General features: G+C 39.6%; 2 protein-coding genes across 2 annotated transcripts in view; one reads left to right on the top strand and one right to left on the bottom strand.

Annotated features, from left to right (window-relative positions):
• The window catches only part of cwc27 (CWC27 spliceosome associated cyclophilin), a 29,133-nt gene extending 22,849 nt beyond the window's left edge, over positions 1-6,284 (bottom strand). Inside the window, exons 1-10 of the mRNA XM_023422337.2 lie at positions 6,087-6,284; positions 5,652-5,748; positions 4,645-4,757; positions 4,378-4,521; positions 4,159-4,257; positions 3,943-4,046; positions 3,622-3,691; positions 3,144-3,223; positions 3,020-3,056; positions 2,749-2,921 (exon numbers count right to left, since the gene is read on the bottom strand). Of these exons, the coding sequence (XP_023278105.1) occupies positions 2,749-2,921; positions 3,020-3,056; positions 3,144-3,223; positions 3,622-3,691; positions 3,943-4,046; positions 4,159-4,257; positions 4,378-4,521; positions 4,645-4,757; positions 5,652-5,748; positions 6,087-6,128 (959 nt within the window). The 5' untranslated portion in view covers positions 6,129-6,284. The remainder of the gene's footprint in view (positions 1-2,748; positions 2,922-3,019; positions 3,057-3,143; positions 3,224-3,621; positions 3,692-3,942; positions 4,047-4,158; positions 4,258-4,377; positions 4,522-4,644; positions 4,758-5,651; positions 5,749-6,086) is intronic.
• Positions 6,285-6,737: 453 nt separating this feature from the next.
• On the top strand, positions 6,738-11,558 carry ppwd1 (peptidylprolyl isomerase domain and WD repeat containing 1). Its single transcript, XM_023422265.2, has 11 exons — positions 6,738-6,910; positions 7,035-7,137; positions 7,559-7,662; positions 7,793-7,913; positions 8,020-8,467; positions 8,551-8,741; positions 9,504-9,693; positions 9,789-9,970; positions 10,063-10,144; positions 10,228-10,410; positions 11,338-11,558. The coding sequence occupies exons 1-11, from the start codon at positions 6,778-6,780 to the stop codon at positions 11,479-11,481; spliced, it is 1,881 nt and encodes a 626-aa protein (XP_023278033.1). The 5' UTR covers positions 6,738-6,777; the 3' UTR covers positions 11,482-11,558.
• The last annotated feature ends 1,522 nt before the right edge of the window (positions 11,559-13,080 follow it).

Consider the following 13,080-nt stretch of genomic DNA (forward strand, 5'->3'; position numbering starts at 1 on the left):
TCCAAGCATTTTGCAATCATGGAATATTGCAGTGGAATATCATCTGGCTGCTGGATAGCAACATAAGATAGTTTTGACCTGATGTAAAAACTATTTTGGTTTCAAGGAGACTCCTAATTTCAAGGTTGTCTCAAGCAGCCTTGACTTTGAGAAGAAAGATACAGTCAGCACTGTAACTTACTTTTCCCCTGACTGAGGCCTGAGTACACTGCAGACACTGAAGCACTGTCCTTCACACACATTACATACTGTATGTCTGAGTGTGGGAGGAATCAAATGAAAGAACAAACAACAAAAGCCCTGCATTAGTAAAGTTGATCAGACAGAGCTGAGAAAAGTGGCTGCTTTTAACAGCCTCTCTGCTGCTTTTTTTTTTTTGTTTTTTTTTTTCCCAGGTGACTAGATAGCAGTTGGTGTTCCTCCTTGTGCACAGAGCAGCTGAAAGCCCAAAGCAAAGCAACGGTGGGAGAGCAGAGCTCCCTCTGCAACAATGCCCCCTTTGTCCCGGACTAACACTGTACCTACCAGCCTGCTCTTTGATTCGCTGCCAAGACAAACCACTGTGTTGGGTTACAGTTCTTGTAGCAAAACAATCTGCGCTTGTGTTTAATATACTACAGTCTGCCTGCATTGGGCTGGCTGTCAGTCAGGGCACGCACACACACACACACACACACACACACACACACACACACACATTACACACACACATACACACAACTGACTTGGGGCCGGCTCCTTATCCCATTAGCACTAATGAGAGAAGGGTATGTTGATTATGTGTGTTGAGGGCTACCTGTTAAGAGGATATGGAGGAGAAATAACTGGCCCGAACCCCTCGGCATCAAAGAGAGATGAAAGATAAATGGCTCGCTCCTCGTTCTCCTCAGGTCATTTTCATACGAGCGTTGTATCACACACACCATCACCTTCCACTCTCACCTTCATTTCACTCACACTGCTGGCTCAGACAGAGGCACTGTTTGCTTCTACTTCAGCACAGTAAGTAATTTGCGTTGAGTGCCAACATTCCTGTTTCAAATAGCAGGTCCACTGATGTTGGTCCAGTGAGCTACAACTGAGATATGTGTGTGTGTGTGTGTGTGTGTGTGTGTGTGTGTGTGTGTGTGTGTGTGTGTTTGGTATATGTGTGTAGAATTAGGTGCGGTGACAAACCACCTGTTTTTATGCACATTTTTCAAATTGCACATTTAAAACGTTGCATAAACACAGGAAATAAAAGGAGGAACTCGGCGGAGGTGTAAAAAACAGATGTATTGATAAAAGCAAAATGTGACAAAGTGCAATAAAAAATAAATTTAGCAAATCATGATGTACGTGAAACCTGCGACCTAAATGTCAACTGACACTTCTGCTCCGTCACAGACATTGTTTTTCACAGTCTGAAGTTTTACTTGTTGCCTATTTGAACTTACATGCACCAAGCACATTGTTTTTTTGACAATAAAGGCTTTTTAGAGCCTCCGGCTGTTCACAAGACAGTGGTAGAAGATGGAAAACGCACATTGATTGGCATTTTCTGCTGCCAGTTTTCTCCAAACTTTTTTACACTTCACGCCACAACTGGATGGACACCCACATACTGACACTACATTTCAATAGGGAAAGAACTGAAGTGACATTCAAGAGCATCACCGCTCTCACAGTGTTCGATGTTTCTGTTATTAAACGCTATTCAGGATGAAAGTGCCGTTGATCATTTTTGGGGACAATTTGTTGATAATTTTCTTGTTCCTGCTTCTGAAATGTGAGGACATGCTGCTTTTCTTTAATATTTCGTAAAGTCTTTATCTTTGAGACACTGTTCACTGTTCTTGATACTTTAAAGACCAAAGAGTAATTGATTAATCGAGAAAATAATCAGTAGATTCAATGATAATGAAAACAATCTAGCTATGGGGACTTAAATATCTAAATGTGTTCCTCCACAACCAACTCATGTCAACAAATTTCTTTTAAAGTTTTTGAATTTGACTGACAATTTTAGTTTGACTGTTTGTAAACAGCAAAATGTGCTCGATTAGAGAAGCTGAAGAACGTGTTTTAAATAAGAACTATTTTAAATGGAGATCAATTTGTTCGTCAGACTGCTACGACAGTCCAGCCACGACCTCATCAAAGAAACCCGCAGACAAACCATGGCTGTTGTGGGGGGGATTTGCTGCTGCAGAGAGGCAGTAATTAATACATGTTAATGATTGTTTTTGGTGAGTCTGGGCCTCGGGGGTGTCTGAACATTATATGAATCATTCTCATCACTGAAGCTCGTTCTAGTTGCTCTGAAATTTCAACATTAACTCAGTGAGGAGCTGAAACAATTGGTGGAGAGAATGAACCTTTTAGAGAAAATCAATAAAGCAGAAACACCAAGTATTTTCTGGTTCCAGCTTCTCAAATGCGATGATTTGCTGTTTTCCCTTTATGTGATATTAAACCAGACTGTTGGTCATTAACTTAGATTTACCTGAGGCTCTGCTTGTCATTAAAAACAAAGTTTGCGTGGCCTTTTCTCGTCTTATTGTTGTAATTCAACAGGAGAGGAATTCTCCATCTCGCCTCGTCTGTATCACACAGTTCAACAGCTCCCCCACCTGGTTGTTACGCCACATTACAAGTACAACAACAACAACAAGCTGTTATTTGTCAATTTATATTTGTTGGACATAGTTAATATTTCTACCTGAAGCCTCAGAGAGACTCAGACTGAGAGTTAGAGCGCTGCCATACCTGCGGCTGCTCTTCTTCCCTCGCTCTTCCTCACTGGCCTCCGTCACTTTCTCCGCGCCCTTTTCTTTCTTCAGCTTTTGACTGACGAGCTCCCTCATCCGCTCTCTCTCATCCGAGTCGTATTCTTCATCCGCATCATCTTCAACATCATCATCGGCCTCATCATCGTCCGCCTGGAAGAACGCAGTGAAACTGACGTTCAGATAAAAGAGACTCTGGGAGTGAAACAGATTGAATTTCAACAGATTTTCATTATTGTTGTCTGACTCACCTCGGCTGCATCTCCAGGTGTCCCTTTCTTTTTCTTCCTTTTAAAGTAGAACAGACATGGGCTCATGTTTAAAAGGATAAATCGAGGATTCAATCATTATTAATTAATTAGTTATTGTACATACTTATTAACTGCTGGGACAGAGCTCAGCCTCGGATCATCTTTCAGAAGGTCGTGGCTGCTTTTGCTTTTTCCCTTGAATGTCTGAGGAAACACAAACAATGTTTTTACACTTGATGCAACATTTGTTTAATTCCAAAGCAAACTCAACTTTCTGAAAATTTCACTTAACTTTTTTTATAAGTTCAATAAAGAAAAAACACGTGCAATTTAAACAACTTAAATAAGATAAAACATTTTGAATGTTTCATGTAAAAATGATATGAAACATGCAGCTACTCTCAGGTGTCCTGGTCATTTTTATTATCTAAAACATCTGAAAAAAGGAAACACTGGTATTTCCAAACCAATCACTTTGTTTAGACTCGCTCAGTAAAGATGTGACTCAGACTCCCTGCCTGTAGTTGTGATGTGTGACTGTCTGGCATGAGGTTCAATAGCAGACGTGGCCATGTTCTAATGGTCTGTAAAGACACCAGTACCTGGCTGACTTGATTCACCATCTCCTCTTCCTCCTCAGCTTCCTCTCCAAACGACAACAGACTGAAGTTCCTACAAAAACCAAAACACAGTTTCAGTGCTGAAGCGTCAGTGACAACACGGATCAGACAAGAACTAAATTTAGCCGTGCAGCAAGTGGAATGTGGTCTCGTTGTCGGAGCGTACGTGGCTGCTTCGGGTGGTTGTTGATGATTATAATGTTTCTGACATCCACATATTTATGAGGCAGATGAAACAGGGAAAGATGATGAAAAGAAAAAATTTACAAAAAGAAAAAAGAGAAATAAAAACTGAGCTCTCACTTTGTAGCTTTTGATTGTGATTTCTTTCCCTCCTCTTTGTCTTTTTCCTTTTTGGCTCTCTTTGTTTCACGAGGTATTATGTCATCAAAAGGAGAATGAAGCACCTGGAAAAGGCAAAAAAAAGGTTTCTTGTGTCAGTGTTTAAAACACAGGTACTAAAAAGGAAGAAGTTGTAAAGTGAAAAAAAAAAAGAAAAGAAGAGGAACAAGAAAATACCTCAGCCGTTTTTATTTTGTGGGGATTCAGAGGTCTTTCATCATTGTCACATTCAACTTCTGCTAATCTGAGCATGTTATAAACTGTGTCTCCTGTGACCTACATTGGGAATAAAACTGATGGTCAGTTCAAAAACCTTGCAGAGCCGTTGAAAGATGCAAACACTCAGCTGGGGACAGACTTATTTATGTATTCATCGCTCCCGTTCTTCAGAAGTACCTTGCCGAATATGGTGTGTTTATTGTTTAGCTCATCTGCACGTGCCAAGGTGAAGAAAAACTGACTGCCATTGTCGTGTGGCCCAGCATTCGCCATGGCAACCAAACCTCTTCGATTGAAGCGCAATCTGGAGTGAAATTCATCCTGGAAGAAAACGTACAGGTATTCATTCCAGTGTAAGAGAGCTGATTTCAGTGTCAGCTAGATTCTCCTGGTATTTGATTGGTCATCAGGATTCATATGTTAACATATATATATATATCCAACCTTGAATGTCCGGCCATAGATGGACTCTCCACCCGTCCCTGTTCCAGTGGGATCTCCACCTTGAATAATGAAGTCATGCACCACTCTGTGGAATATTGTGCCATCATAGTAACCTAGACGACAGAGACATATAACATTTTCATTTTCCAGGTCTGTAATCTGTAAAAACAATTCTCATAATAATTTCCAGAAATTTTTTCTGAAAAGAGTTTTGTAATTTGGAAATAGGAAAAATGAAAATTTAGACAGTATTCAATTGGTACACTTCCAATTAATTAACTGCAATTAATTCTTGGCGTAAAGTAGGGAGTCTTTTAGTCAGCAGGCAAACATAAATAAATGACTGTTTAATTGGGTTTAAACTGAGTTCTTTCAAAAAATAACTTTTTTTCTCTCCTATAATTAGAACCAAATTGCACAATTCTTTCCAGGAAACTTATGGTCTCGTAAAATGAAGCATGACCAACAAAAAAAATTAAAAAATCTTAATGTATATGAAAACTCATGAAAAGTGTATTTATGATTGTGAAGCTATTGTAAAATACATACGAGTTGCTTAGACTGCAACGTAAACCACAATCTACTGAAATATAACATTCTTAAATATAAATATGAATCGATATTTTACCACTTATAATAATGGTCAGACTGTTGCACCGAGACACCAGGGTGTTAAGCACGTGTTCTGATGTTATTTCAGATTTCCATATAGAAGATACGTTGGTAATATATTTATTTCAAATTGGTAGCAGAATCAAATCAGGAAATCCTACAGATACACTAAACAACTCTAATTCTAAATGACACTACTCCATATTTAACATAACTTGCTTTAAACACACTTCAGAGTGGACGCAGAAGTTTTTTAAAAGAGTTTCCAAACATTTTCCTGCATGTTTCTTATGTATTTTTGAAGTATAAAAGCTGATGGGTGACTGTTTTTTGTGTAGTTTTGCTTTGTTCGAAGATACAGTGAGTCATTTGATTGGCAATGATTTATTTTTTACCTTCCATGCTCAGTTGCACAAAGTTCCTGCATGCTTTAGGAGCTTCCTTGGACCACAACTCAATGTCAATATCACCTGCTGAGGTCTTCAACAGGACCTGAGAGACGATCAAAAAGTGGGACATTTAAATAGGTAATTATAACCACATTTTCCAACTCACCTATGGCCTGTAAGGCAAAATAACTGCTCTACAACTCTAACACTGAATCTGACAAAAATAATGTTAGCTATAGCTGATACAATGACTGTTAAAAGTGTCTTTATTATAACTGCATCTTTCAGAATTGTAGTCGTGCATTTTAATCGTTCATAGCAACGAAGCCAAACGTACTCGACGTTACGAACTCTAAAACGGAAGTATGTATTCAAGCAATTTGTTGAAAATGAGTATAAAAGAAAAATGTGAAAGTTAAAATTGCAAAAAGTCGCGCTCACCTTTCCATTTGTTGGAGGCTCTTGAATGTAAATATTGCTCATTTTGACACCACAGCTGTGTTTGTCGTCAGAGCAAGAAAATGGTGTTTTATATACTGAAACTTACAGACGATAAAAATATAATGGAAGATATTTTTGTTAAATTAGCTTGGTTTACAACGAACAAATTTTATACTTCTGTGTCTACAGCCATGTTGACTATACATGTGAGCTTATTGTTTATTTCCGAGAACATGGGGGATTCTCAATAAAAACAAAATTTATTTATTTGATTCTTCGCAACAATTAACATTTGAATTAGTCATTTTGTTTTTTTTATAACTTGTGTAAATAATTTCTTTACACGAGTATCAATTTGCAACTGTGTTACTCACAGAAAAATTCAAGCAATAATCGCAAACTCCCCTAAAGTTGACTTTTGGTTTGACCCAAGTGTTCCATGATAACCAACCGTCAGAAACAGCGAAGTACTTTGTTCCACTACAGTCAGTTAGTTACACTCTGATATAGACCTTCGTTTAAAACCTTAAATAATGAAAGTAAAATAACGAGAAAAATAATTTATTGGTTGTAACAAATTATGGCAGGATGTTAAGGCCGAAACTGCAAACCAGTAAGAAAGAATTCAGAAGTCGAGGCCCCGGCCGGAAGTACCGTAACTGGGAAAGGACAGTGCTGAAAATCGGCAGCAATGGCGGAGTCTGAAAACAATGTGGAATTAAAACGAAAAGCAGATGAAAACCAGGGTGGAGATGGAAATGAAGAAGACGATGGATGGGTCGGACCCATGCCAAGCGAAGCCACAAAAGCCAAGAAAAGGAAAGGTCGGTTTCTGGTGGTTAATTACCTGGCTAAATCTCATTCATGTGCGACTCCCGCTAAACGAAGCTAATTAATGCTAACCAGAGTCCCGCTAACTTTTGGATGTTTTTGCGTTGTTTTTCTCAGTTTTGGAATATGAGCGTGTCTACTTGGACAACCTGCCTTCAGCTGCAATGTATGAAAGGAGCTACATGCACAGAGATGTTATCACACACTTAGTTTGCTCCAAGTAAGTGATTTCTCACTAAAATTGATCATTAGCTTGGTGGTGGAAGAAGTTGCATACAGGCAATCTGATTTCCTGTCTGAATAAAATGCCATTTGTTTGTGTTAAATGTCCAATGTTTTGTGTGATAGGGCCTTATTACAGTGATTCTGTAATAATGGGCATTGATTTTCAACTTTCGTAAGAATAGTTATATATTGTTATTACTATAAATATTTTATGTCGAGACCCTGCAGACCTCAAACTCATGCACATCTTGAAAGGAGAAACTCAAAGCATAGCTTAACAGCCAAAATATCCTCACACTAACACATGTACAAGGAAATGAATATAAAATTAGAGTAGAATGTAGAATTATACTATTATGAAAATCACTTCGCCTCAAGTTTTTTGACTGATCAAAGTAAATTTCCTTCCTTTTCAGGACAGACTTTATCATCACAGCCAGCCAGGACGGCCATGTCAAGTTCTGGAAGAAAAAAGAGGATGAGGGAATAGAGTTTGTCAAACACTTTCGAAGTCATCTTGGTATGAATTGAGTCGATCACAATCTCTTTTCAGACATCTACATGGCAAAGTGTTACGCTGGTTATCCTCTGTTTTTGCACTGTTTTATATGGTATAATGAATACCGACATTGTTTTTGCATTTTCTGCAGGTGTGATAGAAAGCATTGCAGCCAGTGCTGAAGGGGCTCTCTTATGTTCTGTTGGTGATGATCAGGCCATGAAAGTATTTGATGTTGTCAACTTTGACATGATCAATATGCTGAAGTTGGGGTGAGTCTAAATTACAAAGTATAAAGTATACTTCAGGTATAATTTGTAAACATGAAGGACAGGATAAGGATGTAGTGACAGATTTTTTTTCCTCTTCTCTACGTAGCTTTCAACCAGGCCAGTGTGAGTGGATCTATAATCCCGGGGATGCCATTTCCACAGTGGCCTGCTCGGAAAAATCCACAGGGAAGATCTTTGTCTATGATGGACGAGGGGACAACGAGCCCCTCCACGTCTTCGACAAAATGCACTCCTCGCCGCTGTCCCAAATCCGCCTGAATCCCAAATATAGAGTCATCGTTTCAGCTGACAAAGCGGGAATGCTTGAATACTGGACCGGCCTCCCAAGTGAATTCAAGTTCCCCAAACATGTGGATTGGGAATACAAAACAGACACAGACTTGTATGAATTTGCAAAACACAAAACATATCCCACCAGCCTCGCGTTTTCTTATGATGGGAAGAAAATGGCCACCATTGCCTCCGACAGGAAAGTCAGGATCTTCCGTTTTCTAACCGGAAAACTGATGAGAGTGTTCGATGAATCGTTAACGGTAAGTTCTCACATGTGTTTCATCCTGAATCTTTACTGATGTGATGAATTCACATGCTCATCACACATGCTTTGTGTGTTAAGATGTTCACGGAGCTGCAGCAGATGAGGCAGCAGCTGCCTGACATGGAGTTTGGGAGGCGAATGGCTGTGGAGAGAGAGCTGGAGAAGGTGGATGGTATCCGGCTCACAAATATCATCTTTGATGAGACCGGACACTTTGTGCTCTACGGGACCATGCTGGGCATCAAGGTCATCAATGTGGAAACCAACAGGTGCGTTCATATGAAGGTGGAGAAAGTAAGAGCTTCAGGGTTTCACATATCTCGCCCTCTGGCCACTGTCATTAAATATGTGGCATTTACTTTGTTAAGTAGCACCACTGTTGTTTTTGTCTGAAAGTTAATGTTTAATTTCATGTATTCATTTTTATTATGTAAGGGAAGATGGTTTTTTAGAATCACTTTTGAAAACCAACTTTTTCAAAATTGCTTTTTAATTATTTATTTTTTGTTGAACTGTCGTGTTTTTTGTTTCAGTTTGTCTTTTTCTAAGGTACTTGTGTTTTTGAGACGTCACATATATATAAAAAAATAAAATTATATTATTATAGATTTTTTTTAAAAATTTATAATAATTTTGGAGTTAATAATAAAAATACAAATGATGTTGATGATAGTAATAAAATTTAGTGTCTGTCAAGCCAAGTTACAAAGGCAAAAAATTTTAAACCACAAATGATAAAAGCAAATGGAAAAACATTTAGGCAAAAAAACCCAAAACAAATTCAAGTAAAGTTAAAAAAAAATAAAATAAAAGACAAGTCAAGTAAAATCAATTAAAGAACCTCGCTGTAATTATAATTACAGTAATATTTGACCACTTGTGTCAGAACCGCATATTGCTCATTATCAGTAGAGTTCTTAACACAGTTGATTGACTGGTTGACTAAACCTTGAAGTCCCCGATCTCTCTTGACGTGAAGAACCTAGTTGAGGTCAAATATAAAATAACTTCCTCTGGATCTTGTTCCTCAGGTGTGTGCGGATCCTCGGGAAGCTGGAGAACATCCGTGTGGTGCAGCTGAGTTTGTTCCAGGGGGTTGCGAAGGCCATGCAGGTGGCCCCCACTGTGGAGATGAAGGCGTCTGACAACCCTGCCTTAGAGAACGTAGAGCCCGACCCCACCATATTCTGCACTGCGTTCAAGAAGAACCGCTTTTACATGGTGAGATCACGTGACACTCAGCATCAAGACGATAAAACTTCAGTTTTTTTTTCCTGTTAGTGTCTCCGTTAATGCATCTGTTCTCCTCGCTGAAGTTCTCAAAAAGAGAACCGGAGGACACAAAGAGCGCCGACTCGGACAGAGACATCTTTAACGAGAAGCCTTCGAAGGAGGAGGTGATGGCTGCGACGCAGGCCGAGGGCCCCAAGAGAGTGTCTGACAGCGCCATCATCCACACCACCATGGGCGACATCCACATCAAGCTCTTCCCTGTGGAGTAGGTTTCCAGCATGGACACGTTGGCTTTGTTCAGAAGCCCTCTTTAATTTTATACAAGATATAAACAGAACTTTTCTCTTTTCTGTTCAGATGCCCCAAAACTGTGGAGAACTTCTGCGTTCACAGCAGGAACGGCTACTACAACGGCCACATATTCCACAGAGTAATCAAGGTACGTTTTCTTATCTGTCGATCAGACATCTGACCCGCAGCTCTGTCCTGCTGAGTCTAAGTCTTTGCGTCTCTTGTGTGCAGGGCTTCATGATTCAGACAGGAGACCCCACAGGAACAGGCATGGGGGGAGAGAGCATCTGGGGAGGAGAGTTTGAGGACGAATTCCACGCCACGCTGAGACACGACCGCCCGTACACGCTCAGTATGGCGAACGCAGGCGCCGGAACCAACGGCTCACAGTTTTTCGTCACCGTCGTTCCCACTGTAAGTCGCCTCTGTTAGTAACTCACCACAACAAACCTGACTACGGCCTCTGCCAGACATCTGTTGAATATGAAGCTACACCCTGGAGACAGTTAGCTTAGCTTAGCTTAGCATAAAGACTGGAAACAGAGGTAAACTGCTAGCCTGTTTCTCAGTGTAAAAACAACAGTCCGTGGTTGGATGAATTAAACAAACAAGGTACAATAGTAAGTGAGCTTTAGAGGTATTGGTAGTTTTTATTGTTTCCCTGCTTCCAGTCTTTGTGCTAAGCTAACCGTCTCCTAGCAACAGCCTCATGTTTAACAGAGTGGAATGAATTTTCTGCATCTAACTCTAACTAATTATCGTTTTGTTTGCCAAAAGAAAATAAAACCAGTGTAATAAACTGTGAAACACTGAATGAACCAATTTTAAGTGATTGAGGAGAAAAAAAACAGGCAAAAGAGGGAAAAACCATCAATCTCCCCAAATTTCCACCTTTCTTTCATTCCAGCTACTGGCAGTATTAATATCCAGCAAAACACTTCACATACATTAAAAATAGCTCTTAAATTGAGCTGTTTTTATAACAGAAATGTATCTTGCACCCCTTAAATTTAAGAGGGAGGCTTTGACAAGGTGCGCTCCAGTGTGTGAGTCCTAAACTGACATATTGTCATTTCTTTCTTCCTTTGCTTGGGTGTTGTTGGACTTTACAAACGGGCAACAGAAGATTGTATTCTGGCGATGTTGTCTTTGATTCAGGGAGTACATTCATTCAGGGTGCTGCTCGTGAGCAGTGGTCATTAATTATAAACTAGGTTTGAAAAAAATCCACCAGTGATGCAGCCAGGAAGAGAACAGAGAACACTTGGCTCTCTGTTATAACTGACACCTACAGTATGAAGCCACCAGTGTTACAGACTCCTCATATCTTTTTCCTCGCAGCCTTGGCTCGACAACAAGCACACTGTGTTCGGAAGGTGCACGAAAGGCATGGAGGCGGTCCAGAGGATCTCCAATGTCAAAGTGAACCCCAAGACCGACAAACCGTACGAAGACATCAGCATCATCAACATCACCATAAAGTGATCGCACGTCATCGTGTCCTGTACAGCCACGGATTGGTTTTTTTTACCACATCGAGTTATTAAAGAAAGTTTTCAGTGCGACTGAAGTCAGAAAGATTTGTTATAATTAAGAAAGAAACAATTAAACAAACAAATAAGGTCAATTAGTTTATTTTACAGCATCACAATATGAATAATTTACAAAAGCCATTTATCAAGTCCACTGGTAACAAAGGTTTCAACGCGCATTGTGCTTCTACGTTTCCAAAACAGAAGAAAATGTTTTCACAAACTAAGTGGAAAGGCTTTTCACACGTGCATTTTTTTTTTATTATTTGTATTTTTATACATAGGTACAAGTCGTAAACATTACATAGCAATGAATAAAGATTAAATGAAACTCAAAAACGATGGTTCCTCAAGAATAAGTGTCAGTGTTAGGTTTAATGTTTCACTAAGTTTCACATTACGTTACTGAAGGCTGTAGATTTAAAGGTGTACCATCTCGTAAAGAACTCCAGACGGATAAACAGGACTAGTGTGTGTGTGATGTTTAAATAGGAATATTTAATATTTTCTTTTTGTGTTTTTTTTTTTGTTTGTTTTTTTAACTTTTTTGCAGTGAGTTTTATAAACTCTGAGTCGACTAAGAAACAGCAGGTAGTTCATTTACTTCCAAATGAAACCGGTAGTGAGGCAGCAGACAAGTGCAGTTCACAAATTCTGCGCGCAAGACGCTCCACAAAAAAACGGAGGCAGAATCGGTGCAATAAAAACTGTATTTTTCATCCTCGTTCCCGCTCATAAATAAGTTCAGTAAACAGTTTGTTCTGTAACAGTAAACACTACATTCAAACCAAAAAAACTCTACTGGTGCGCCATTTCAAGACCAGCTGTGGCATTAAATAGGTTAATACACTTTTAAAAAAAAAAAAAACCAAAACTTGAACACACAACTTAAAAGACATCAGCTGCTATTGCTTACATTAGATGACAAGGCCAAGAATCTGAACATTTCTCCATCACTGGAAGTCCTCTGGGTTTATTATTATATTACCTGTAGTGAACGCCCCCCCCCCCACTCGCCTGCAGATAAACTGGATCCAACTAAAGGGGCATTTTCACGATGATCTGCGCAAACAAAACGATGCTGTCGTTACGATACGGACTGCTCTGCATTTTTAGTTGAGATTACCGTCACCTGTGGTGGTGGCTGTGGTCGTGGTGAATAACATGTGAGACAGAAAATACAGATACAGTTCACTCTGTCAGGGCACAAGGAGCATTTCTAACATTTGACTGGACCTAAGTCGACTAGTTATAGATACCGGATAAACAGCGTCGTCTCCTGAAAGGGTTAGAACGAAGAGAAACTAACGTTAGACGGTGTAAGCTGCCTTAGAAATGAAGCAGGATGGGAGTTTGTTCGCAGTAGGACAGACTTAGATAGTTATTATTTTCCATGTTCCCATTAAATGAGCCTAGAGAGTATTTACATCTGTGTTTTCTCGGTGCACAAAGAGGGAAAGATGACGAGAGAGGGCTTAAAGCCGCGGTGCTGTCTTAAATTTTAATACTCGGAAGTTGTAAGAGAACTGGTGAAGAGGCTGGGGGTGGGGGT

The sequence above is a fragment of the Seriola lalandi genome, unplaced genomic scaffold, assembly GCF_002814215.2.
Source record: "Seriola lalandi dorsalis isolate HSWRI2012SDOR001 ecotype SW California unplaced genomic scaffold, Sedor1 jcf7180002054680, whole genome shotgun sequence".
Classification (NCBI taxonomy): Eukaryota; Metazoa; Chordata; class Actinopteri; order Carangiformes; family Carangidae; genus Seriola; species Seriola lalandi.